General features: G+C 34.9%; 1 protein-coding gene across 1 annotated transcript in view; it reads right to left on the bottom strand.

Moving 5' to 3' along the window:
* The window catches only part of LOC150092885 (thioredoxin-related transmembrane protein 2 homolog), a 123679-nt gene that overhangs the window by 8659 nt on the left and 87101 nt on the right, over window positions 1-27919 (bottom strand). The window contains exon 7 of the mRNA XM_090413755.1: window positions 14081-14210. Coding sequence (XP_090269881.1) covers window positions 14081-14210 — 130 coding nt within the window. The remainder of the gene's footprint in view (window positions 1-14080; window positions 14211-27919) is intronic.

Raw genomic sequence — 27919 nt, 5'->3', positions numbered from 1 at the left:
GGTTCCTATACACATGTATCCTTCTGATGATGACCTCAATACAGGAATTGAAACGTCAAGTGTTATTTTATTAATAATTAGTAAAATAATCATTTCAACACATGTGTTTTGTGTCCCTAGCGTCATATCATCCTAAATTTTTAATAGTGAAAGAGCAGCAAGAGAAACATGGGTTTGAGCAATACAATCAGCCATTTGTTAAGAACTAAAAATACAGTAAAAAACTTTTACTGTCTCATCCTAGTGCAGCAGGGCCTGATGACACCCATTATGAAATAAAACATATTCCATCTTCTATGGATCTCCTTCTCTTAATATACAACAGAATACTTGCAGAGGAAGAGTTTCCAGATTCTTGACACAAGTCAGTTGTCACTGCTTTCCCAAAACCAGGAAAGGATGCAACACAAGCAAATAATTATCAACCTATTACTCTGGTATTTAGAAAGCAACAATCTTCTCTCCAATACACAATGTGGCTTTTGTAGATATCGTTCAACTTTAGGCCATTTGGTCCATTTAGAAACTTGTATAAGAGATGCATTCCTAAAATGCCATATCTCCAGGCTCTGTCATAAGCTTTTTCCCATGTCAAAGAAAACTGAAACCAGACATGGGAAAAAGCTTATGACAGAGCCTGGAGATATGGCATTTTAAAGGCTGCTATATCCCATGTCTCAGAGGACACCTTCATGTATTTATTAAAAACTCTGTCCAGGTGAACTTTCCAAGTTGGATTGAGATGCATGCCATCTTAGCCATATCATCAAGAACAGGGTGTTTCCCCACAGTTCTGCCTTAAGTGTGACAATTTTTGCTATCAAAGTTGACCCAATCACTAAACAGCTTCCTCCCACTGTAAACAATGCTCTACATATTGATGACTTCATAATTTTCTGTCACTCTTGTACCATGAGGATAATCAATCATGTTTCTCTATGGGCTCTTAGTAATGGGTTCAGGTTTTCAGCAGAAAAAGTGTCTGTTTACACTTCTGTCATAAAAACACTCTTCACCCAAATCCTGAATTAAGAATGAGTTGACTAAGAGAAATGTGCAAGAGGGCATCGAATCTCCTTTGCACTCTATCCTCCATTGAATGGGGTGCAGATCAAACTTCATTGCTTTGTCTTTATTGTATGCTTATACATTCAAAAGCTGGATTATGTGTCTCAAGTCTGTGGTTCTGTGAGGCAGAATAACCAAAAAAAAAAAAAAAAAAAGGCAGAAAAATGGTTGGATCCTGTCCATTTATCAGGGTTTACAGAGAGCTACTGTTGCCTTTTGCACGTTGCCCACTCAAAGTCTTTATGTTGAAGCAAATGAACCAGCTTTATCACTTAAATGGAAACAGTTGTTTCTTAATTATGCCCTAAAGATAAAGTCTCTTCCAGATCATCCTACGTGGACTAGTCTCTTTTCTCTGCATTGGGAAGCTCAATATACCAAAAGGACGTATGACAGTCTGATGTGTTATATTGAGTACTGTTATAATCTGATGTATTGATGTATCTGATGTTAAAGACTGTGCAAGTTGTTGGCATGAATGTTGACAAAATTGCCTACACCAAACATAACAGCATCCCTCTATGGCAGGTTTGCACTTCATCCTACAACCTCTCATTTTGTCAACTACAGAAATCTCATACTCAGTCTACCTGCAATTGTTTAATGCACACGGAGTAGCCCTCTGATTCTTGCCCATGGTTCAAGATCAGAGACCTCTGTTGTCAGTGCTGCTGTGTCTCCTGACATTACTATCTCTAACCAGATCCTATCTGATTGTAGCAATTATGCTGCAGAGTTGCATGCCATTCAGCTTGTATTAACAGACTTATTAAGTTCTTTACAGACTGTCTCCTATCTTATGTATAATCCACATCCAGTGCTGTGTGAGTTGTTACACCTGAAAATCCTTAATTTTGATGTTCAGTTCTGCTGGATTCCCAGCCACATTGGAATCAAGGGAAATGAAACTGCAGCTGCTAGATCAGCTCATCCTTTTTTTGACATACTGTTTAACAGTACTATATACAAACTACACACACTTTATAAGATCAAAGCTAATTACCCAATGGGAGTCATCATGGTAGGAAGCATTGACAAACAAATCATATGACATTAAGCCTGTTCTTTGTTAGGATCTGCACAAGTCACAGTCATCTTACATATTATTTACTGTGGGCTGATGATCCACCTGTATGTGAAAAATGCAACACACATCTTACGGTTTGTCACATTCTGGTGGAATGCCAGCACTTTACACAAGAGTGGAATGAAATTTTTAAATATCTAGCCAAGCCATATACACTCAGATTGTTATCAGACTCAGACAAATTGCACGATGTTTTTAAATTATTACAAAGAATTAACCTGTAAAAACAAGTTTGACTAATTTTATTTATATATAGATACTGCATTGCTTAACTTAATTTTTGTACATACAATATTATTTATTAACCTTTGACTATTTATGTACTACTGTAACCTTAGCTGTGGCACAATATGATCTTTGCTGTTCTTGTGCCCATTTAATCATAAATCAACTAAATCTTTCTTTCTGAAACTAAAACTTCTAAGTCACTGTCAATACTTTGGAAGCACAAGTACCAAGAATCTTCAGAGTGGAAAGATAGATGCACTAACAATCACTACTGTTTTGATTGACATCCACCACAAGCATTATGGTTGATATCACTCACCTTTACTTTAATAAATTTAGTTTAATCCTTTATCCAAGTGTAAGCAAACAAAGTTTGCACCTGAAGTATCTTCAGGACTGAGGCAACTCATGGTAAAGGTGGATCAAGCTCTCATCACTCCTTGTCTTAGTATCGCCTATAATGCAAAGCACATCTCCTTGCAGACATGTATAATGCTATGCATTAAGGAAAGGGGCACTACCCAGACTGGTTTTTTCGACCTTTATTGAGGTCTCATCCGTGGGAGCCAGACCCAGAGATGGTGATATTAAGGTGAAAGCAATGGAGAAGTCATAGTCACTTATACGAGTTGCCAAAAGGTGTCTCACCTTATTATTAAATTACTCTGGATTTAGAGAAAGATGTTGGAAGTTTTTTCCCACTTGGTTAGACTATAATAAATTGAGTTTAATCCTTTATCCAAGTGTAACCAAACAAAGTTTGCACCTGAAGTATCTTCAGGACTGAGGCAACCGTGGTAATGGTGGACCAAGCTCTCATCACTCCTTGTCTTAGTATCTCCCACAATGCAAAGCACATCTCCTTGCGGAAATGTATAATGCTATGCATTAAGGGAAGGGCCACTACCCAGACCGGTTTCAACATTTATTGAGGTCTCATCCATGGGAGCCAGACCCAGAGATGGTGATACTAAAGTTTAAACAATGTCATATTTACCTATATGAGGTGCCAAAAAGTGTCTCACCTTATTATTAAATTACTCTGGATTTAGAGAAAGATGGAAGTTTTTTCCCACTTGGTTAGACTATAATAAATTTCATTTAATACTTTATCCAGGTGTAAGCAAACAAAGTTTGCTTACACTTACCTCAGGATACTTTAAAGGATTAAACTAAATTTATTATAGTCTAACCAAGTGGGAAAAAACTTCCAATCACCTTTACTTATATTGATCATGTCACCAATATGTCAGATACTTCTTTTCCAAAGCAAATCTTGGAATTCAAAGTGGACAAAAGAAGTACTTAAAGATAACATCAAGATATGAAAAAATGTAGCATTGATGTAAACATGGAGAATCTAGCTCAAGACTGGTCAAAATGAAGAAAAGCAGTGTCTACAGGATATCAACATTTCGAAACTGTAATGCCAAAGAGGCTGAGGAGAGAAGAATGAGAAATGAGCATCATATCACATGCTCTTCAGTCATCAGTGCCTAATGGAAGCACATCACTACTATGGAAAGTTGTACAGATCATAGTTTAATCAGCAATCTCTGGGCTCACCAGTGGCTGTTCAGAAGACAATCACAATAGTTATCTTATTTAGCAGGAAAACAGCTGTTGACCATGAGAAATAGAATGGAGATCTAAAACAGTAATGGAAAATGGTTTCACTGAGAATTGTTTTGCTGTAGGAATACAGATACTATTCTCTCCAGTTCAAGTCTTGTGTGAAAAAGACTACAATCTTGGAAAACTATAGCATCAATTTAAATGATGATATAAAAGTTAGCTTTACATTATAGAGCACTTCACGAGTTAAACTAAATCGCCTACTAAAGTAGAATCTATCTCATTTCTTATTTTGACTGAAAGTGTTTTAGCCTTTCAAGAAAATGAAAGATTATAAAAATGTTATTCTTGTCAAAATTTGTTGCAACTTGAGTTATAGATATTATTCAGTTCTAAAAAGAGGATAACAGTAACTGCTATAATCTTCAAATGAATTGCTCTCTTTAATATACAAGGTAAGATATATTTCTAAAATCTTAGAACAAAAATTAAAATTTCCAATAGAAAATCTGTTGGATGATGCCCAGCATTGGTTCAGAGTAAGAAGGTGGCCAAGTGTGAGGGGAAGGAGTGAGATCACAAAAATTTAATAGGAAAATGTTTTTCATATCTTGACAATGCGCAATGATACTGTCAAACATTCAGGAAATTTAAAGTAGAAAAGTTGGTGATGACCAATGGTTTGTACAGATGTAATTTTATTTGTAAATTGGAGATTCTAGATTCTCCTTCAATATGGAAGTTTTGTATAAAGTGATGGCAAAAAAGAGAGATGAAAATATTAGTAACCATGATAATGTTGAGTGACACAAATTCATCATCTATGGATCATATGATGAAGGAAAGCAGCATTAAACCTGATGTCAAAATTGGAGATGTTAATCTCAGCTCTACTTCATGCAGATAATGTTATTGGCTCCTAAATAAATCTAGGATGGGTCTGCAGAATTCTGGGAAAAGTGACCATGCAGTCTTGTCCTGGGAAATTGCTCAGCATTTGGAATTTTCAGTCAAGAAAGGTTTTATATAGAACTACAAATTTGGTGATGTTGACAAACTTAAGAGGCAACCAGGAGCAGTGCCATGGCATAATAAGCTACATCATTAGTGCATGGGAAGCAGTCAGGTGGTGTTTAAGTGAGGCAGGATCAAAGAGAGTTTGGAAGTGCAAAACCAGGGAAATTAGACGTGTGTGTGTGTGGAGTGGGGCAATCAAGCATGAGTCTAGCCACACCTAGGAACAAACGAATGTGAGTGCAGGAATGACTGAGGAAATAATCACCTCAGGGATATACGAGTATGAGCAGGAATGATTATAAAGAGCTGAATGCAGCTTTCCAGGTTTTAAATCTAAATGGGCAGGTAATGTCATTATGTAAGAGTAACTGTGGACCTGAGGGAGTGTTGAAATGCATGTATGCAAATACCTGAAGTATAAGAAATAAAGGAGAGAAGTTTTTGGCATTGGTCAGCTCAACTTGGCCAAAAATTATCGGCATCAGTGAGACATGGTTGATGCAGAAGATGTAGTTACAGGGATAGAATGTAATGAACATTGCATTTTTAAAGAGAGAGGAAACAAAGCAGGAGGAGGGGTATTATTAATGATAGCTGAAGCAATGCAACCAACAAAAATAGAAGTTAAGGAAGATTGTAGATCTGCGGGAAATGGTTCATTTGAGGCTGTCTGGTATGAGTTAGAGATCAATAAGCCAAAATATATTGTTTGTTGCTGCTATAGACCTAGTGACCCAAAAGAAGATGTGGTTGACATACATTAGCAGAACAAGTGGAGTGAGGAAAGGGCACATGGCACAATGGAAATGGAATTTATAGAATTACTAAGGGATAATTGCCTGAAACAGCACATGATAGAGGGGGATCTGGAATAGCATCAGTAGATCCATCTATAACTAGAGTAGCAAATCTACCTCTAATCTGGGAAAGTGACTATGCAGTCTTGTCCTGGGAGGTTGCTCAACATGTAGAAATTTCAGTTGAGAAAGGGTTTGTATCGAACTACAAAACTGGCAATTCTAACAAACTTAGGAAGTAACTTAGAACAGTGCCATGGCATAAGAAGCTACATAGAATGAATACCATTAGTGCATGGGAAGCACCAATGACATTCATTAAGTGGATGAGTAGCAATATAAAGCAGGCTCTACAAAAAAAGAGAAAGCATTGTGGAAGGAATATAAACAAAAAGGTGATTGATATGCTCATGATCTATATAAAGCACAAGCAAGAAGAGTAACAAGTATGGTAAGGAAGGCTAAATCAGATTTTGAGAGAAAATTAGCTAAGCAAACCAAATCCAAATGAGTTTTTTTTTTTTGGTATATAGCAAGTAAGAAAATGAATGATTAGGGAAAGATAACTTTACTCTGTGCTGATGTTAGGAAAGTGAGAGAAGAAATTGTTCAGTTACTAAGTGATCATTTTGCAAAGATATATCATCCAGGTGGCGACTTTGCAGTTACTGATGTGACAGAGATTGGTGTGAGAATTGAAGTAGATGAAGTAGAGGTACTCAAGTATATTGAAAAATATCAATGGGAATACAGCAGTGAGCCTAGATGGTATGTCAGCTCATATGCTTTGAGAATGTGCAAATGAACAGGCAGTACCTCTGACGAAGTTGTTTAAGTCTCAGCTCTAGCAAGGTTCCAAGGGAGTGGAAAGAGGGTAAGATAGTTCCATTACATAAAAGGTGGCTCCAAGACAGAAGTAGCAAATTACAGACCAATTAGTATTATCTCTGGAGTGGTGGTTAAAGTATTGGAAAAGTTAGTTAAAAGTAAAAATCAGGAATGGGTGGATAGGAATATGATACACTATAGAGGACAGCGTGGTTTGGTAAAAAGGAGATTAGGTCCTGTCTCAGTAATTTATTTATATTTTATAATAAGATGACAGCAGAATTGGATAAAATAATTTTTTTTTTAAATTTGATTTTTATGACGCAGAGACATCAAAGGTCACACTATGCAAGGATGCAGGTCACAGCAGTACATAAGCATTGGTTAGGTAGGACAATCACAAACATCAGTGCCCTTGGCAAGATTCGAACCCGCAGTCTCCTGGCTGGAGAGCAAATACGCTAACCATTCAGCTAACCAGGCTGGCAATGCCTATGCTATGATACTGCTAAACTTTGCAAAGACATTTGACAGAATACACAAGGGAAATTATTACATAGACTTCAGAGGGTGGTGTATGGTGTAAGGTAAATAAGGGTGACTAGTGGAGTGCAAAAATATGGTGGTGTAAGGCAAATAAGGGTGACTAGTGGAGGGCTCTGTACTAGGATCACTACTCTTTAATTTGTACACTGATAATATATTAGAAGATTTGAAGGGGAGATATTCAGTTGTTTGCTGATGACACAAAACTAGGGAGGATAAAAGTTTATAAATGTGATATAGATATCTTGCAGGATGACTTTAATAAATTGGCAGTGTGGGCAAAGGACAATGGTTGTCGATTTAATGTTGTAAAATGTAAGGTACTTTAGGATGAAAAGGTTATATACTTCATATCATGTTGAGGGTACTAGATTACAGGAAATTTATGAGGCTAGGGATCTGGGAGTGATGGTGGATAGAGATTTAAAATTCAGAGGAGATAATGCAAGAGGTGGCATTACCTCCCTATCTTGTCAATGTGAAGAACACATTGACAAGATAGGGAGCATATATACATTGGCTCATGTTGATTACCATGTACACATTTGGTCACCTGGATATCTAGGGGACTGGGAGTAGTGGAAAAGATCCAGAGACAAGTGACCAAGCTCATGACAGGTCTGTAGAATCTTCTCTACATTATCTGGGGATAGATAGAGGATGTGTGGGTTGCTGAGTTGAGGGGATATGACAGAAACTTATGTTACTAAAGGAAATCTATAAGATTCAAACAAAATAAATTTTTCAATATATGGAAAATAGAGGGGAAAACAAGGAGTCACACTTGAAGTTGTCTAACAGTGTGATTAGTACGGGTGTGCAGACTATGTTCTTTACTTGGAGAGTGGTGAATGAATGGAATTGATTGCCAGAGGTGGTTGTGAGCACCCCAACAATGCTTAAGGAAATGTATGATGGGTATTGTGTTAATGGATAGTGTGGATCTCCCGCAATGAGTCTTCTGACTCTATGGAATACCTGTATAAATAACAGTAACAACAATAATAATAAACTGAGTAACTGCTGTAATAAATTTGGTATGAAAATCAGCAATATAATCAACACAACAAAGATCATGAAATTAGTAAAACATTTCAGCTATTTAAATAAAAATTTTAGTGCAAATGACCAATTCAGTATGGAAATAAGACAACAATAGAATTAGCAAAATTCATATGATTGGAAGTCAACTGAATAAATTTATATGAAATAAGCGAGAAAGTATTCAAAACATTCAACTAGCTGTATACAAGACAGGGTTCAAACCAACTTTAACTAATGAATTTAGAAGTTAGTTTAGAAATAAAACACTTGATCAAAGACTGGAGACCACAGATATGAGAGTTCTGGATAAAATTAGGGGAAAGAACAGGTGGTAGTATCATATTAAAAATGAGCATATTAGGAAGGAACACGATATTGTTAGCAAAGCTAACCTCAGGTGATATGGTCATTTAAACACAATGAGAGGGGAAATTCAAGCAAATGTGGATTTTGCTAGAATGGCAAAAAAATACCCCAAGGAAGACCAAAGTCTAGGTGGATTGATACAGTAAGAAGTGCCCTAGAAGACTGAAATCCAAGATCTGATAATACTGGAGTCCTTATGGATAACAGATTAATTTGGAAGAAAATTGTGGAGAGGAAGTTATTAATGATGTAATATTTTCATGTCTTCTCTTCTTCAACCCATACATCCCTTAGGATGGGTAGAGATCACTGATTAGGGCTCACAACAAATTAATGCAGTTGGCATGTATCTCCTCTGTTGTCTCCCATAGAGGCAAATTTTGGCTGTATATCTGTGTTCACTGGGGCAGTGTGCTTGTTCTGAGAGACGAAGAACCTGAGTTTCAGGAGGGAAAAACCCTTTGCCTCCATATGAGACTGACTAATTCACCATTTTGAAAAGACCTGATAAAGGTTTCTCAGATCAGACAGGATTCGAACCTGGGCCTTTCCAATCAAACGACTTTTCTACATCAACTTAGCTCTATGAAGGCTCAATCTTTTCATGTAGCACTATCATAATATCCTGTAACCCCCCCCCCGAGGGTACATATCAAGTCGATGATGGTATCTTTGCAATTGATGAAATCCTCTGATGTAAGGCCAACACTAGTAGTGCTATTAAATTAATTCTGTTATAACTTCTTTTAGCATTTATCAACTTTATAATTTTCCTTTATCCAAGTGTAAGCACACAAAGTTTATGCGTGAAGTATCTTCACAACCAGGCTACTTATATACAGTAGCAGTTATAACTTGTATACAGAGGCTCTCATTAGCCTCTATATACAAGTTATTAATTATATGGTATGTAACCATATACAATTATGTAGTATATATTAATAATATAATATATACAACATTAATTATACAGTATATAATTAATATACCTTCTTTGATTTCATTTGCCAAAGAAAATTAAAATCCTATAATATAACATTTCACATATAATTCTGCATCAAAATCTCTAATATATCAACAGGTTTTGAAATGCAGATTTTGCATAAAGCTTCACAATTTCTTTTCTCATGTTTTTACTCCAGATGATTTGATTTCTAAAAAACACAAAGATTAAAGATTATATTTATAAATTTAGGGACACAAAAACATGTGTTCAACAGATTATTTTATTAATTACTAATAAAATAAAACTTGACATTTCGACCCCTGTATCGAGGTCATCATCGGAAGGATACAAGTGTATAAGGAACCGAGCTACATGCTCTAGCCCTGTATACTGGTAAACTAAATCTACAATAAAACTACAATAAACTGCTAAAGTCCTCATGTATTAATATTCTTCTGGATTTGTACAGTGCTGATTGTTATAATATGATTTCTTTCAGTTGCTGTTGAAGGTTACAAACACTTCACCAGGTTATAGTGGGATTTTTCTATGGCTAGTTTAGGTTGTTATACAGGTTGTAGATGGGTCCTCCACATTCTTGAAATGGTTAGGCCATCATTTTTGTTGAGATTTGGGTTGTGTTTGAGCATTTCACATGACTCTTTATATTTTCTTTAAATTTTGAAAATTTAAAGAGTCATTTGGTGCAGTGTAGGGACTGGTATTTTTTCAATCAATTCTGTGGTATGTTTGGAGTGCGTGGTCAGAAAGGCCGGTTTCCCCAAAATGGAGGTATTTAATGTGTCGTTTGTGTTCATTTTGTCTGATTGGGATAGTTCGCCCTGTTTCCTTTATGTATGGTATGTTACATGTGCATTGTATTTTGTATACCCCTGGGTGGGCTAGGTGTGGAAGAGGATCTTTAGAAGAACTGAGTAGGTGTCTTAACTTGTTTGGGGGTTTAAAGGTGGTTTTAATGTTGTATTTGCGTAGTGTTCTGGCTAATTTTTCAGAAATGTCTCTAACATAAGGAATGGCAATAGTATTCCTGAAATCTTTTTTGTTCTTACTGGTATCTTTATGGAGGATCTTGTGAATAGTTTTTTTTACTGTATCCATTTTTTATAAATGTTTTGCTGATGATCCTGGTTTAGAGCTTGTTCATTAGAACAAGTTGTTAGAGATCTGTATTTAAGGGTGCTTATGACACCTAGTTTTTGTGTTGGGTGGTGGTAAGAATTTTTGTATATAAAGATTAAGCAAGGATTTTCTTAAGTTTTAAAAGAGGTATATCGTGAGTAGACATATCAATACAAAATTAATAACGAAAAAACTCACGTATAAAGATTATTTAATAGTATAATTTTTGCCTGTGTGTCACAGGCGTCTTCGGTACATATTAAGCTCAAATTAAACAATAACTGACAATTCCAAAAAGCACCACCCAAGTAGCTGGTGTAAGATAACCAAAAAGGTCAATAAATTTCCTAAAAAAAAAATAAAATAAAATAAAATAAAATAAAAAAAATCAATACAATAAAAAGTTAGGAAAGATTAGCCGATTTGTAAAGTACTATCTCCCATAAAGGGGACAGACGTAAGCCATCGGATCTGTTTAAGTTAGGAGAATGAAGCAGAGTTACACGTTTCTTTATAAAGGCGTTCCATGAGGAACCGACTTTTGTAAAGAATTCTTGTCTTTCTCCAATGAACTCTATGTCTAGTGAAGATGGCATGTTCTGCAAGTCCAGACTTTTCAGGTTTAAAGTATTCAATACAAGATTGGTGTTCTTCTAGCCGAATAGAGGCAGATCTTCCTGTTTGTCTGAAATTAGATAATCCACAAGAGCACAGAATCTGGTAGACACCTGGATGATTAAGATGTGGAAGATTGTCCTTAGGAGAAGTGAGAAAGGTGGAGATTTTTTTAAACGGTCGAAAGGCAACAAAAATATTCAGTGGTTTTAAAACTTTTGCTATACGTTCACTGATGCCTTGTACATAAGGGATAGGAATGTGCATTATTTCTTCTGTGTTTGAAGAAGAAGACATATTAAAACTACTCAAAGTTCTTTTAATGAAGCAATTCTTATAACCATTAGATAGAAAGGAAGAAGTAATATATTGCAGTTCTTTCTGTAAAAGATCGTCTGGAGAACAAAAGGAGTGGGCCCAATGAATCAGTGTTTTAATAGTTCCTGCTCTTTGACTGGGATGGTGATGAGATAACGCATGGATATAAAGGCCTGTATGAGTCTTCTTTCTATAAATTGAGAAATGTAGGTTTTTTTTAGATCTAATTTTTTAGATCTAATCTTTTTTAGATCTAATTCTTTGCCAACCATCTGGTTGGCAAAGAATTAGATCTAAAAAAAGGCTAACTGCTTATTTGATTCTACTTCTAGGGTAAACTTGATCCTAGGATGAAGTTCGTTTAACTTAGTGAGAAATTGTTGAAGTTCATCTGAAGAGCCATTCCATACAGCAAAAATGTCATTGACATATCTGAACCAATGAGTAGGTCTGGGAGAAATGTTGTCAAAGATACGTTGTTCAAAATGTTTATGGCAACCTACATTTCTCAGTTTATAGAAAGAAGACTCACACAGGCCATTATATCCATGCGTTATCTCATCACCATCCCAGTCAAAGAGCAGGAACTATTAAAACACTGATTCATCGGGCCCACTCCTTTTGTTCTCCAGACGATCTGCAATATATTACTTCTTCCTTTCTATCTAATGGTTATAAGAATTGCTTCATTAAAAGAACTTTGAGTAGTTTTAATATGTCTTCTTCTTCACACACAGAAGAAATAATGCACATTCCTATCCCTTATGTACAAGGCATCAGTGAACGTATAGCAAAAGTTTTAAAACCACTGAATATTTTTGTTGCCTTTCGACCGTTTAGAAAAATCTCCACCTTTCTCACTTCTCCTAAGGACAATCTTCCACATCTTAATCATCCAGGTGTCTACCAGATTCTGTGCTCTTGTGGATTATCTTATTTTGGACAAACAGGAAGATCTGCCTCTATTCGGCTAGAAGAACACCAATCTTGTATGGAATACTTTAAACCTGAAAAGTCTGGACTTGCAGAATATGCCATCTTCACTAGACATAGAGTTCATTGGAGAAAGACAATTCTTCACAAAAATCGGTTCCTCGTGGAACACCTTTATAAAGAAACGTGAAACTCTGCTTCATTCTCCTAACTTAAACAGATCCGACGGCTTATGTCTGTCCCCTTTATGGGAGATAGAAAAGATTAGCTGATTTGTAAAGTACTAACTTTTTATTGTATTTATTTTTTTTTATTTTTTTTAATTTTTTTTTTTTAGGAAATTTATTGACCTTTTTGGTTATCTTACACCAGCTACTTAGGTAGTGCTTTTTGGAATTGTCAGTTATTGTTTAATTTGAGCTTAATATGTACTGAAGATGCCTGTGACACACAGGCAAAAATTATACTATTAAATAATCTTTGTACGTGAGTTTTTTCCGTTATTAATTTTGTAAGGATTTTCTTAGGAAGCCCTTTCTTTCTTCAAGTAGAAAAATAGAATGAGAGGATGCGAGATTGCTGAAAACTCTTAGAATAAATTTCCCTCATCCATTATTTTGAAATAGGTTATTAGGTATTGTACTATATTTACTGCTACAATCAAGCTTTTAAATTTAAACATAATACTTAAATACAGAATTTCTCTTAATTATTGGTTATTTATATATCCTGAAACCAAAAAGATCCTTTTCATTTCTATACAGTTTTCATGATAGAAAAAACACAATACAGTCTGTTATGTCCAACCCCATGGACAAGTATAATCATTTGTTTGATACCTATCATGAATGTATTAAATTCACCAGGCAACAACATTTTGATCAACAGTGTTTGTTACTGTTCCTCAGAGTAAATAATAGTCTACATAGCCCAGAATTTGTCACCCCACATTTTTATTATCAGAAAGTGTTATTATACCAAATGTGAAGGTAGTGGAGGTTAAATGCATTTCTTCTATATTTATTTATTATAGCATACAGAAAAATATGTGCAACATAAAGTAATATATAAATGTATAAGATATAGATGCAATTAATGTAATAATAAATGAAAATGATATGACAAATTTTGAAAAATATTTGGGCTAATCCTTATATTCCCTATTGCAGTAATTCATTTATACTATTATTATTATTAGAGACCTCCAGGAAGTTAGGAACTCACTGAAGGGAAAGCTACATATCACTGACACAAGTTGCAGCACAGCAATAGAAGTTTTCTGGTTTTCTTAGGCATGCAGAATGAGTTTTTTCATATTCATTAGCTTTCCATATAATACTTGTAACTTTCCTAGCTTGAGCTTTGTGATCTTGATAACTGATGTCATTCTTATACACACAGTACTCCTTCCACAATATTTTTTTCTTGAGAATCTCTTGCTTAATAGGATTGCACATCCATTTCACACTGACCCTGTTTACATATTTGAACTCTAGGGATGCATTCCAATACTATGTCATATAAGTATTTATATTATATTATATATATATATAATTTTGAATTGAATTATACCTCAGAGAAGAAGAATTTGATGAGTTTACCACTACTATCCGCTGTTGGTCTTCTGGAGACTTCTTTGCCATTTCGAAATAGTATAACTGTTGGTAACTGCTTGCTGAAGGCTGAGGTGCTAATACAGTATCTTAAAAAAAAAAATCTCTTAAAAAGAATAATCATAACAATAGGCAAATAAATGCAGTTCTCAATTTCCATAGATTTCAATTCTCAAGTTCTTTACATTGTAAAATGAATTATTGATATAATTTCTTCTATCTAGTCTATAAGTTGCAAATTACTTTGCATATGTCATCTTCTATATATAAATGAATGGCTTAGTGAAGCAGTTAATGTTATTAGAATGTTATTAAAATGTTTCAAAATGCCACTAGTACCATATTTTGACAAGAATTTATACTGTTTTTCATCAATATTTACCATAATAATAAACAAAATTTATAAGTGATATAGCTTCATTATCAACCTACTTATTTTTATGAAGTCAGCTGCTTTCTAGCAGCTAACAAAGAGGAATTCTCAAAATAATGCATCTTGGAACGTGATGCATCACCCCTGTACCACTGAAGATGATCCTGAATGTTGATTCGGGTAATGTGCAGCTTGCATATTGCAGTCCTGCCACAGAAACTCATGCTGTGAACCTCATTTCTGAATATTTTGTGCAGATTTGTGTTCCAGCTGAATGCCTGGAAATCTGTGTTCAATGTGTTGGTAGACAAATAGCTGTTTTTACATATTTTCCTTCATGGCATCCTATGGTCACGTTTGGTGAGTGTGGTGGGTTGTTTACTGTGGGTAGCACTTCCATAAGAACGTCTTTTACCCCAACTTTTGGAGGTGGTGGTGTGAGAATTACTTCCCAGACTGGTATAATATGCTTTTCAACATGCAAAAAAATTATTACAGCCATCTTATCATCCTTATATCTTCCAGAATGTTCAGATATCTCTTGGAGTTCAATGTTCGTGACACCAAAAACAGAGGTCCAAGGCAACCAGGACTATACAATCACACCACCATCTCCAAATGTTGGGATAAAAGGCATTCTTACTCTGGTAAGAGACATTCACAGGAAACCACCACACCCAAACCTATCCACCATTTGTTTGGTAGATGGTGGACATCTTGGAGCGTGATGCATCACCCCGTACCACTGAAGATGATCCTGAATGTTGATTCGGGTAATGTGCAGCTTGCATATTGCAGTCCTTCCACAGAAACTTATGCTGTGAACCTCATTTCTGAATATTTTGTGCAGATTTGTGTTCCAGCTGATGCCTGGAAATCTGCATTCATTGTGTTGGTAGACAAATAGCTGTTTTTACATATTATCCTTCGTAGCATCCTATGGTCACATTTGATGAGTGTGGTGGGTCGTTCAAGGTGGGTAGCACTTCCATCACAATATGGCATCACTGATTGTTGACCTAGGATGGTCCGTTTGCTGAAAAGATAGAAAGGAAACATGGCATCTTATCACAACGTCCCTTTCAAATTCCATCGGTTCCGTCTTGCAGTCATTTCTCACAGACACAGTTACACCGACTTGGGAGCATTATATTCCTGTAATTTATACCAGTTACAAACAAGTGACTTGTTACATGGCATAAGCACCTTGCTCATAGAGGGGAGGGGGTCCATTAATTTTATTCCAATCAATGTGTGTGTGTGTGTGTGTGTGTGTGTGTGTACAAGGCTCAACAGATATGTTGCCCACTTGCCTGTGCCAAGTAGATTTTGGCAGTTGGCCAGTAGCTGCAGACAGACTGGACAAAATAGAATATCTTTATTTAATAAAAAATAACTTTCTACACAAAATATTTTTAAGGAAAAACAGATGCAGCACCAATAGGAATTCTATAAGCACATCATATTGACTTACAGGGACATATTAAAAATGGGAGGGAGTCTTGGACAAGTGAAGTTTTTGCATGACAAGTAAGGTTTTCTACAATTTGTTGAGCCCTGTATATGCACTGTTGTTGAAGACTATGGCATGGGTTAAGTGCAAAGCTGAGGTTTTGATCTGAGCATTTAAGGAAGCTGAATTTTTATCTTGGACTGCTTGGCACACTTATGTAAAATGCACCAATATGTAAAATAATAGCATTTGAAGCATTTTAGATCTTTCTGAAGATGCTGTTAGCCAATAAAAGATGGGAAAACATAGAAATATTTAGTTTAAAAATCTACAAGTTTAACCCATTCTAATTATTTATATAGTTGATAAAAAGTTCTCATAGTTGTTAAAGAGCGTAAGCAGCAGCTGGCTGAATGTCTCCTGACATGCTACCATGTTTGGTCCAACGTGCTGTCTATCAGCCAACTGACAGAACTGTTTTACTGCCATATTCTTGAATAGAGGAAGTACCAGCTTCATTGAATTAATTACAGTGTGTCGATCATGTCCAGTAAGGCCATCACCTGCTACATGTGTGAAGATGGGAAAGGGACAAATTACTTTTAAAATTGTTAAAATAAAATATGCAGTAACAGAATATCAGTAAATGAGGTAAAAAGCCATCAGAAACCTAAAATGCTCAAATAGTATACATTTTAAGAATGGTTACACTGCACAAATCAGAAGATAGAATTCCAGATGACTGAAGTAAAACTTTCTCAGAGTACTATCTATAAAAAGAGAAATAAAACTGAATATAAGAATTACTGAATTATTCAGTAAGAATTTCCTTAGTGAGTGTAAGATTTACACAAACATACTTGAGAACGAGAATGGGCTAAGAAAAATTGTAGAACAGAAAACTGGGAAAGAACAAGCTGGATTCAGGCTAAATATAGGTTTTCAGGATTAGATTTTTGCTTTGTGATAAATAGCTGAGAAATCATGGGAATATTATAAGGATCCATATTTAAGTTTTATAGATCTGATATAGGCATACAATATGGTGGCAAGAGCAAAACTAAACATTCAAAATGCTACAATTATACAGCATAAATAGGACATTTATACAAAGCAATATAGCCTATATTTAAACTGTAAGAAAGCAGTTAGAAGAGAAGGAGGTACAGAAAATGGTTTAAGAGCATGTAAGACAAGGGGAGGGGGAGGCTGTCATCAATATTGTTATAATTTATATGGATCAGATTCTGAAGGAAAGTGGCATTAAACCCGATATCAAAATAAGAAATAATCAACTTGTTTATCAAAATTTATTTATTACTACATTTATAGTTATTCACAAGTTATTCGATTTTTTTCAAAGCTATAAAGGTACCTGTGGATAACTATAAATAATAAATTACATGATAACCACAGTAATTAACTTTAATGAAATAAAGGTACAAATATTTTGTATTGAAATTAACAGTACATCATCAGTGTAGACAACAAGCAATTCAAAGGAATGGAATACAAAGTATATAACAGTCAGTGGATTACCAATTAAAAACTGCTGCTGCATGCTAGAAATTAATATTAATAAAATATTATTAAATAATTCTTAAAAATCATTTCTTTGATGGTTACATAAGATAAGAATCTCTCAAACTTTTGGGAGAGAGAGACAATCATTTCAATTCAGATTTGGCTGATGTAAAAGGGCTTTGCAACTTTCGTTGAAAAGGAATTCGTATTTAAACTTGCATCTATGAAGAAGATGAGCTTTATCTCACTGGATATTGTGTTTGGTGTCAATACCATGTTGTGCCAGACCCGACTTTTGAGGTTTCATGTATTCGATATAATATTGATATTCATTCATTCTTTTTTCCACAGAATGGCCTGTTTGTCCAAAGTATGTTAAATTAAATTGCTGCTTAATTTGTACATAATGATATAAGGAAATAACCTGAACGGAAATATTCAGATGTTTGCTGATGATGTGAAATTAGACAGAATAATAGTTAATTAAGGTGATGTGGAGAGCTTACAGGATGATTTAAATAGGTTGTCAGTATGGGCAAAAGATAATGAGCATCAGTTTAACTTTGAGAAATGTAAAGTTATGCATTTTGGGATAAATAAATTACAAGCTGTATGCCACAGTAATGCAACTGTACTCCAGGAAATAGATGAAGCTAAAGATTTAGGTGTGGTGGTAGACAGAGAGTTAAAGTTTTAGGGGAAATATTGCTAAGGGAGTCCATATGATTACTTGGCTATTGAAGAAAACACCAACAAGTAGAGATAAGTAAATTATTCCTCTTTATAAGTTCTTGATACATTCACATCTAGATTACTGTACTCACGTCTGATCTTCTGGGTTTCTTGGGGATGAGAAAGCAGACAACTGAAAAGATTCAGAGGTGAGGCACCAAGATGGTGAGTGATCTGTGTAATGTTCGGTATGAGGATAGATTGAGGGTGTGATAGATTGTGTGGATTGCAGAAGTTGGTTGACAGGAGAAAAAGAGAGGACATAATAGAAATATTTAAGTTGCTTAAAGGGTTCTACAGAATATATGCAAGGGGAATGTTTAAGCAGTTGGCTGGGGGAGGGGGGGGGGGGGGCAGAACAAGAGGTCATTCCTGGAAGTTGAATAACGGTAGTTAGTAGGAGTGCAAGGAGTAGATTTTTTAACTTTGAGAGTTGTGAATGAGCGGAATGGATTACCAGTCAGTTGTGAGTGTTTTTGTCTGTTAATGGGTTCAAGGAGAGGTAATAGTTAATTACCTCTGATAGATTGTGTGGATAGTTTGGGTCTCCTGCAATGAGTCCTCGAACTCAAAGAAGGTGCCTGAACATTAATAATAATTTCCCTCTCCCTAAATACAGACTATATATCCATACAGACCCATTTTTTATGTGGATTGCAATATATCTACACACACATATATATACATATCTATATATGGTTCCCACACACAAAAGGTAATTAGTAAACCTATAGCGTATTTGTACTGTGAGTAGATTAAAGATTTTTTTCCCCTTCAATTTTATACATATATTTTTTTTTATATTTTAAAATTATTTTTTACATAATCTGGAAATTCTGCTCTAGAGACCAAACATGGAAGAACTTTTTTTGAGTCACTTAAGGCCTCCAGTAAGTGGGGCAGTGGTCTCACACCAGGCAATGAAATTCATCTCCCTACTAAAGACAATGACAAACACCCATGGCAGGATTCAAACCTGTGACCTGTTGGTTGGAAAGCAGGTATGATAACCACTCAGCCAAATAGGCTGGCAATGGAAAGTATGAAAAGTTGAAAGAATGAAAAGTTTTGTGTATAAAAGTTGGAAAAAAAAATTCTAAAAAAATATAATTCAGCGGAAAAAAAAAAAAAAAAGGTATTCTTTATTCACTCTTTTAAAGAAAAGCTCGAGACCCTAGATTTGCTCAGTCTACATGCTGTGCAGTAATATTACTACTATGGCCGAACAGGCAGGACAAACTAACATGAAAATCTCTGAGCACAAAGACCACAATTGGCACCATTACAATGGCTATTGCGAAACTGCAGCCACAGGATATAATGGAAAAGGCCACCTTCCTTTATTGAATAAATAAAGGTATGAAAGATTATTCCTGAAATCTGTCTGCCTTAAGCAACTATCCAAACCTCAAATTTTAATGCATAAAACTGTCTCTCATTTGGGAAATTTTAGAACTTTAGGCCTTCCTTAACATTTCTACTTTATGCATGTAGGGATCATTATTGGTGTATGAAAGGGGTACCCAAAAAATAACCAGAATTTTTTTTTTTTTTTTTTTTTTTAATTTTATTAAAGTTTATAATGCCATATTCTAATCTCCTTCAAAGTACTCTCCACGCAAGTCAATGCACTTGTCCTAACGTTGTTTCTGCTGCTGGAAACAGTTCTGGAACTGTTCATCTGGAATACTATTTATAGCCTCCAGCAACTTTTCTTTCATTTCGTCTACATCAACGAATCGCTGTCCTTTTAGGATTTTGCTGTCTGTCTAGGAGGTCCATTCACATAAAAAAACTTGACATGCTTTCTTGGGTCTTGGTGAATTTGCACGTTTTCATTAGCTTGATGCTTGTTTTGTTTCTGGAACATAACCATAACACCCAGACATCTCCAGTCACAACTTTTGAAAGTTCTGGTCATTAAGAACTTGCTCCCTCAAACTGAAGCAAACATTCACACGATTTATTTATTTATTCTCTGTGAGTAAAGGCACAAATTTAGTGGACACGTTTCATTTGCAAATCTGTTAAAATTTGTTGGCATGAACCCCCATGATAAATTCGTCTCTTCAGAAACTTGCTCAATGGTCTTTTGATGATCTTCACTGAATGCATAGCAAACTTTTTCGATGTTTTCATCATTTCTGCTTGTCAAAGGTTGGCCAGATCATGGTTAGTCTTCAAATGACATATCCTCATTTTTGAAATCAGGAAAATCACTTGTATACCTGCATTTTACCTAAAGCATCATCCTTAAAGGCTTGCTGAAGCCTAACAATAGTTTCAGCTACAGTTTTATCCAAAAGAAAACAAAATTGTATGCACACTCTGTTCCTTGTGGTTAGCCATCACAAAATCAGCAAACTTGCTAAGCACTAACAAAAGCAGCCAGAACAATGAACCATTTCACACAGAATGATGTCACTTGTCAGACTGGCACAGAAAACTGCACACTCATGATGCCTAGTGGCATCATCCGTAACTAGAAAATACGCATGTGCACACCAAGTTCAGATTCCAGTTATTTTTGGGTACCCTTCATATTGTTCTCTGATGATGCCAACATAACTAGTGAAGTACAGGAAATAGTAATTAAAATTATTATATCATGTAAATTGTCATTTCCTCCTTAAAATGCCAACATGAGTAACAATCAACATAGTTTGAACATCAAAAAAATCAATGTTGATCAGAAAATATTCATGAAATGTTAAATATATTAAACTGTCATCATATCTATGAAATCACATGAGGATAAATACCAGAAAATAAAGCTAATCAAGTATGATTTCAGAGAGACAGAGATCCAACAGAGCTACAATTCAGTATATCACATGCATAGCAGAAAAACTCAGTAATCCTAAGAAGAACATTCAACGTACAAACTAATATCCAAACCTCCCCCCCCCAAAAAAAAAAATCACGACACTGCTATGTTAATTAACATAAGCAATATTCAATTTTTATATTAAGCCAAACTTGCAACTTCTAACCCAGATCACATTTACACTGAAAAAATAAACATTGAACATAAGTGAAATAAATTTATTACCTATAAAATGTTTGCCTATATATTAAGGCATCCTCAGTATTTTGATAATGGAACACAACATAAAATTGCAATTAAAGTATCATTTTCAAAAATGCGCCACTACAGTGTTAATATGAAAACAAATAGTAAAATTCCCAATTATTGTTTTTAAATTACAATAATATAATCAGGAAAATTTGAATTAAAATGATGTAATAATATTATATTATGCTCATAATATTGGTTCCACTGAAGACATTTTACAACAAGAATTGAATTCAGTGGAACCAATATCAGATCTGCTTTTATGAAAAATGGTTTTAATGAATCTTTTTTTATTAAGAAAGCCTTTCACAGCTTTAGACAAATAGTATTCTTTAGTTATCCTGAAGATATCACTTCGATTCCACTCCCCTTATATTAATTAAAGAGATTTCTCAATGTACACCTGAAGTTCTGAAACTCTTAATATTGTATTACCTTTTCATCCTATCAGGAAGATTTCTCCCTTCCTTTCTTTACCTAAAGACTAGCTTTTCTCAACTGAACCTTCAGAGTGTCTACCAGACACTCTGAAGGTTCAGTTGAGAAAACTCATGCTCTTGTGGTTTATCTTACTTTCAACAGTCTGTTAGATCTTCACAACAGATGGCTGCAGAACATAAATCTTACATTCAGTACTACCATGAACTAGAACAGTTTGGCCTAGCAGAACACGTTATTTCAACTAAACAGTTTTTCTGGAAGAAACTAAGCTTTTACATAGAAAATTCCTTGTAGAGTGCTTATCTCCATTATGTGAAATATTATTACATAATTTTTATACAAATTCCTGATTACTATATTGTATTTTTTTTTCTTCATTTTAAATAATAAGAAATTTTACTGACTGTTTGCTGTCCTATTAATGCTATAGTGATGCTTTTAGAAATGATTCTTCAATTGTAATTTTATATTGTCTTCCATTATCAATGTACTGAGGATTTCTATGATAAACAGGCAAAAATTTTACAGCTAATCAATTTATATTATGTAAGTTTCAGTTTCTGTGTTTAATTTTTATAGGTATGTCAACTTATATACGTATTAAAGCCACTATCTTGGTTTATGAAGAGTTTGTATCTAAGCAATGTATCACATACAGCAAGTTTTTAGTCAAGAAAGCTAAATAGATTAATAGAATCATATTTCTAAAATGTTGTAGGGCAACGCAGGTGATTCCTACCTGCTATGGAATAAAGAAGTTTTTCGGTTGTCGAAAGAGCTAGTAAAACTCATATTACATATTATAGTAATACATCCTCTGTCCCAAAAGAAACCAAAGTTTTCGAAAATAGAAGAAACTAGTGGCGCCACCTGTTGTACCTTTTGGTTGTCAAAAGCGGCAACCTTCATTAGTGTTGTGTCAACTGTTTATGACATTTGTTTCATTAGAAGCTGAGTTATAATGCCAAAATTGACAGTGTGTTTTGACGAATGGGCAGAAAATTGAGTTTCAAACAGAGAGCTGCGATTAACTTTTGTGTTAAACTTGGTAAACGTTTTACCGAAACGCATCAAATGCTTCAAAAAGAATACGGTGATGAATGCTTATCCCATACTCAAGTTTACGAGTGGTTTAAGCGATTTCAAAGTGGTCGTGAGACGCTTGAGGATGATGAAAGCCTGGCTGTCCAAAAACTGGACTGAGCGAAGTTAACATCCAAAAAGTGCGTGATTTCATCAAAAAAACCCGAAATCATCCTTGAGATTGATTGAAGATGAATTGGGGATTCCAAAATCAACTATGCACAACATTTTGAGCGAGACTTTGAGCCTTCGTAAATTGAATTCGCGATTTGTTTCCTACAAGTTGACCGGCGACCAAAAAATGTATCGAATTGAACACTGCAAGAACTTCATTAAAACTGCTTGTAAGGACTCAAACTTCCTTGAAACGATTTCATCAAAAAAACCCAAAATCATCCTTGAGATTGATTGAAGACAAATTGGGGATTCCAAAATCAACTATGCACAACATTTTGACCGAGAGTTTAAGCCTTCGTAAATTGAATTCGTGATTTGTTCCCTACAAGTTGACCGGTGACCAAAAAATGTATCGAATTGATATGTATAAATATATATATTTATATATATATATATAAATATATTAGAACTAGTAATTTACTACTCATATTACAACGTAACAATGTGAAGAAATGTTTGGCCTTGTTAAATATTGAAATCAATTCACTCTATAACTTCATTTATGAACTATTATATGCTGAATTTTTAAACATTGTTGTACATATATCTTTGCATTCCTATAAGAGTTTAACTTTATTTGTAACTCTTATACAGAAATTTAATTTACTAGTCAACCACTATCAATCATTCTAGAAATATTACAGACAAGTTTTTACTCAGGAAGAGATCTCAGTTTTTGCCTAAGGTCATGAATATGCCATCTCTCCAAGTAAGTTACCTACTATGGACTTTCTTCATCTTATAGACAGAGCCTTGCGTTCATTTCCTGCTGAGACTGCTAACAAAGCTCATTTTCAATCAGCCATGATTCTTTTCAAAGCAAAACCATCTCACCTGGCTATCAGAATTAGCACTTAATTTTCTAAAAATGAATAATAATTTTACTCATTTTAGAAATTATGGACTTTGCAACCGTGTTATAAATAAATATTTTAATTTCCCGATGTTTCGACATTCATATTAAGGTCATCATCTGGAGTATATACAAATATACAAGGACAAGCTGAGTTACATTTCACACAGTAAGCTAAAGAAACAATGATTTGATCACCGGTTATTCTACTGACATGACCATTAGTGAAAAAATATATAAAAATACAGATAAAATTAAAAATTAATTAAATATTTAGAAACTACATCAAAGCTAAATTCTATTTAAGATAACATTGGAGAAACGTTCTTTCATATAGATAGTTTTCTTACAGTAACAATGATGTCCTATTTTTAACATGACAATTGTTATATCAGATTTAAGATTCAGATTATCTACAGTCCTGTTTATAGTTAGCTCTTAGGGAGAAAGGTTCCGTGGGTAGAATATGTGCTTTTCCATATACATGGGATTTTTTAGACCATGATTATTGTTCAGATTGGGGGTGGTTGATAAGTCTCACAGACTTCCTTAAATTTGCTTTCATACCATGTTTTGGTGTGATGTAAACAATTGGTGCCTATGTAAAGTGTTCAAGGCATGATCAGGAAGGCCAGCTTCAACATAGTTATTATATTTAATGTGTCATTTATGTTCCTTTTGTCTGATAGGAATTGTGCGTCCTGTTTCCCCTATATATGATAGATTACAGGTACAATAAATATGGTATACTCCAGGGTGGGCCAACGGAGGGAGTGGGTCTTTGGATGAGTTGAGTGAGCTTTTCAATTTTGCAGGAGGTTTAAAGGTGGCTTTGAGGTTGTATTTCTGTAGTATTCTGTTTATCTTTGTTTTTTATTGAGGTCTTGTAGAGAATTTTGTTAATAATATTTTGGTTGTAACCATTTTTTACAGTATTCTGTTTTTTTATCGGATGTCCCTTTAATGTAAGGAACGGTTATAGTTTTATTGTAGTCTCGTTTATCTTTGTTTTTTATTGAGGTCTTGTAGAGAATTTTGTTAATAATATTTTGGCTGTAACCATTTTTTAGAAATGTATTGCTGATAACTTTAAATTCATCTTTCAGCTTGTTCATTGGAGCAGATCTTCAAAGCCCTGTTTTTTAGAGCATTAATGACACCTAGTTTTTGTGCTGGGTAGTGGTAGGAGTTTATGTGTATATATTGGCCAGTATGTGTCCGTTTCTGGCAAACAGTGAAGGAAAAACTGCCAGAAGGAAGACGTGTGACAAGTTATCTAGAAACGGAAGTGTGTTCTGTTTTTCAATTTCAATTGTGAACTGTATGCATTTGTGTTGTTTGTTTAGGTGGTAAAGGAAGGTGTCTAGTGTCTGGCAGCTATGGGGCCAGATCGTGAAAACATCAACATATCTAGGCCAGACTTTGGGTTTTAAAGGACAGGAATCTAGAGCATGTTGCTCAAAATATTCCATATAAAGTTAGCAATAAGGGGAGGGGGGGGTTAATGGCGAGCCCACAACTGTGCCTTTTTTTTTGTAGGTAGAAAGCATTTTGCCATACAAAATAACCAGAACGTAATACATTCGCAAGGAGTGCCATGATATCTGGAGAGAATTTGTTCTGTATAAGAAGGATTGTGTAATTCACTGGGACATTTGTAAAGAGGGCAGAGACGTCAAAACTAACTAATATATCATCTCTTTCTAATGTAATGTCTTTGATTGTGTTTATGAAGTGTTGTGTGTTTCTGATATAGGAGAGGGAATGACCTACCAACTCCTTGAGTGTTGCTGCCAATTTCTTGGCTAGGTGATAATTCAGGCTGTCTATACCTTCGACTATCGGCCAGAGTGGTGTGTTTTGTTTCTTATTCTTTGGTACACCGTAAATTCTCGAGGAACGAGTGTAGTGTGGAAGTAATTTTTTGACTATCTTTGGGCCATGTAGTAATTGATTTAAGTAGTTCCTCTGTTTTCTCTTTTATTCTATTGGTTGGATCGTAGTTAACAAGTTGGTATTGTAAAAATAAAGATATTTATATTCTTTAAATTTTTTTTTGTATACTTGATTGGAAATATATTCGATATTTCTGCTTTATTTGTTTATCTTAACTTAACTTCTAGTCAGTCGTAATTCCGAGTTGTAATATCGTTGTTTGAGCTAGTTTTTATCTCTTTTAATGCTGGAGCCAATTCCTTTGTCTAGCTAGCTGGCTTTCTCTAACACTGATCTTTAAAAATTTATTTGTGTAACGACTGCACCATTAAAAATTGCGCAAAGGAATTGTTTGTCTTTCCTAAACATGTAAGAGAAATGCTCAGCAGAACACGGAAATATCTCTAAAATTCAGCACTAAATCAAGCAACATTTGAAAACTTACTAATAGTCAGTCGTGGCTACTTTTAACTTTAAGGACACACAGGTTCTATCTTTTTATGAGAAGTGCATTGGTAAGTCGAAATCAGGCAAGTTGTTTACAAACAAAACAATTTATTCATAATAAGACATGGTAATTACAATTTAAAGAAAAAAGGATTTCACACATATCAAATTTATCCGGCTTTTATCAATTCTGCCAAGTAACAAAGCAATGCACGTGTCTGGTTCTCAAATTACTTATATCAGCACTTCTAGCCTTTAGCTTAGAGGCAAAGACAAATATTTACGTTCATATATACGTCAGATTAGTGGTTAATTTCATACACACTTTAAAACAATTTAACTAAGATCGATATCAGAAATATGCTTAACATTTAATCTCCCTTCAACACTCAACATTAATAATTGCTTAGAACTCCTTAGATAACTATTTCACAATTAATTTAGAAGTGCAGTTTTCCAACTTCATAACCCTACAATATGCTAGCAACTATATAATCAACAATCCCTGCTCTAAGGTTCACAATCCATAAAAGTTCTACATCAGTCTTACTTGATACATTTCTCAGCCAGTTCAGCATTCACGATCCTAGAGATCACGAATATAACTTTTTTCTTTCCCGTTAGAACCGCAAACAGACATTAATCCACAGCAACAACGATACATCATTCCTGGAGATCGCTTAAGGAACTTCGCGATGGGACTTTCCAGAACAGGCCCGACACCGCCGTTAAAAATCTCATATCGTCGAAATACTGCTAGCAGGATATCCTTCCCCATCCTTCGAATGGCTGGACCTAGGAACCTCTTTGAAGCGACACCGGAACATCAGAAACAGAGACGGCCAGAGCAAGAGCCAGGAGAAGAGCACTTGCCCCCTTTTTATTCTCCCTTGATGGCCTTGGAGCTTCTTTAGATTGAACATCCAGGGGCACCTTCCTCCCTATGAAAATCGCTGAGTCATGGCAGGAAAACCCTGTAACTCTCTGACCTTCGTGCCTGGTGATAGCCTCAGGTCTACGTTCTAATTCCGTCCAGGCTATCTCTTTGTTTGTACAATACTGGCAGTAAAATAATTTAGCAATTCATTCTAATATTTTTATAGATTACATATTGATGGTTAAATAATTTAACAATTCATTCTAATATTTTACCGGATTACATAAAACACATATGAAAATTTGTTAAATGAACTACAAGTATTTTGTATTGACTTTCTTTCACAAGTAAAATCGGTATATAAGAATTTTATACAAAATTCTTTTTATATATGATTTTACAGTATGTACTATAAAAATGATGGTACAACATGACAAAATTTCATGCCGGCTGGGGCGTTGCCTAGTTAAACAAGGCCCCTGTTGTTTTCACCAGGGAACCAGGGTGAACAACGAAAAGTCAGCTACTGGAACAAATCTGAAAAAACACCCCAACTCAACATCACCAGAGTTAAAGATCGGTATTATCAACATAACAAGCCTGAATGGCAAAGAATTAGAGCTAGCTGAGGAATTAGACAAATACCAGATCAACATAATAGGGGTGACTGAAACAAAAAAGAAAAAACTGGCGGGATCTTTCTGAACAACAAATACAAAATGTTATATTCAGGCAATGAAAATCAAGGAAAAGAAGGAGTAGCCATTCTATTCAACACTAAATACGAGGCTAAGCTTCTTGAATGGCACGCAGTCTCAAGCAGAGTG

This window comes from Typopeltis vanoorti, chromosome 24 (genome assembly GCF_054136105.1).
Source record: "Typopeltis vanoorti isolate ZY-2024b chromosome 24, IOZ_Tvanoo_1.0, whole genome shotgun sequence".
NCBI lineage: Eukaryota > Metazoa > Arthropoda > Arachnida > Uropygi > Thelyphonidae > Typopeltis > Typopeltis vanoorti.
The sequence above is the reverse complement of the archived record's forward strand: the minus strand, read 5'-3'. Positions and strand labels throughout refer to the sequence as shown.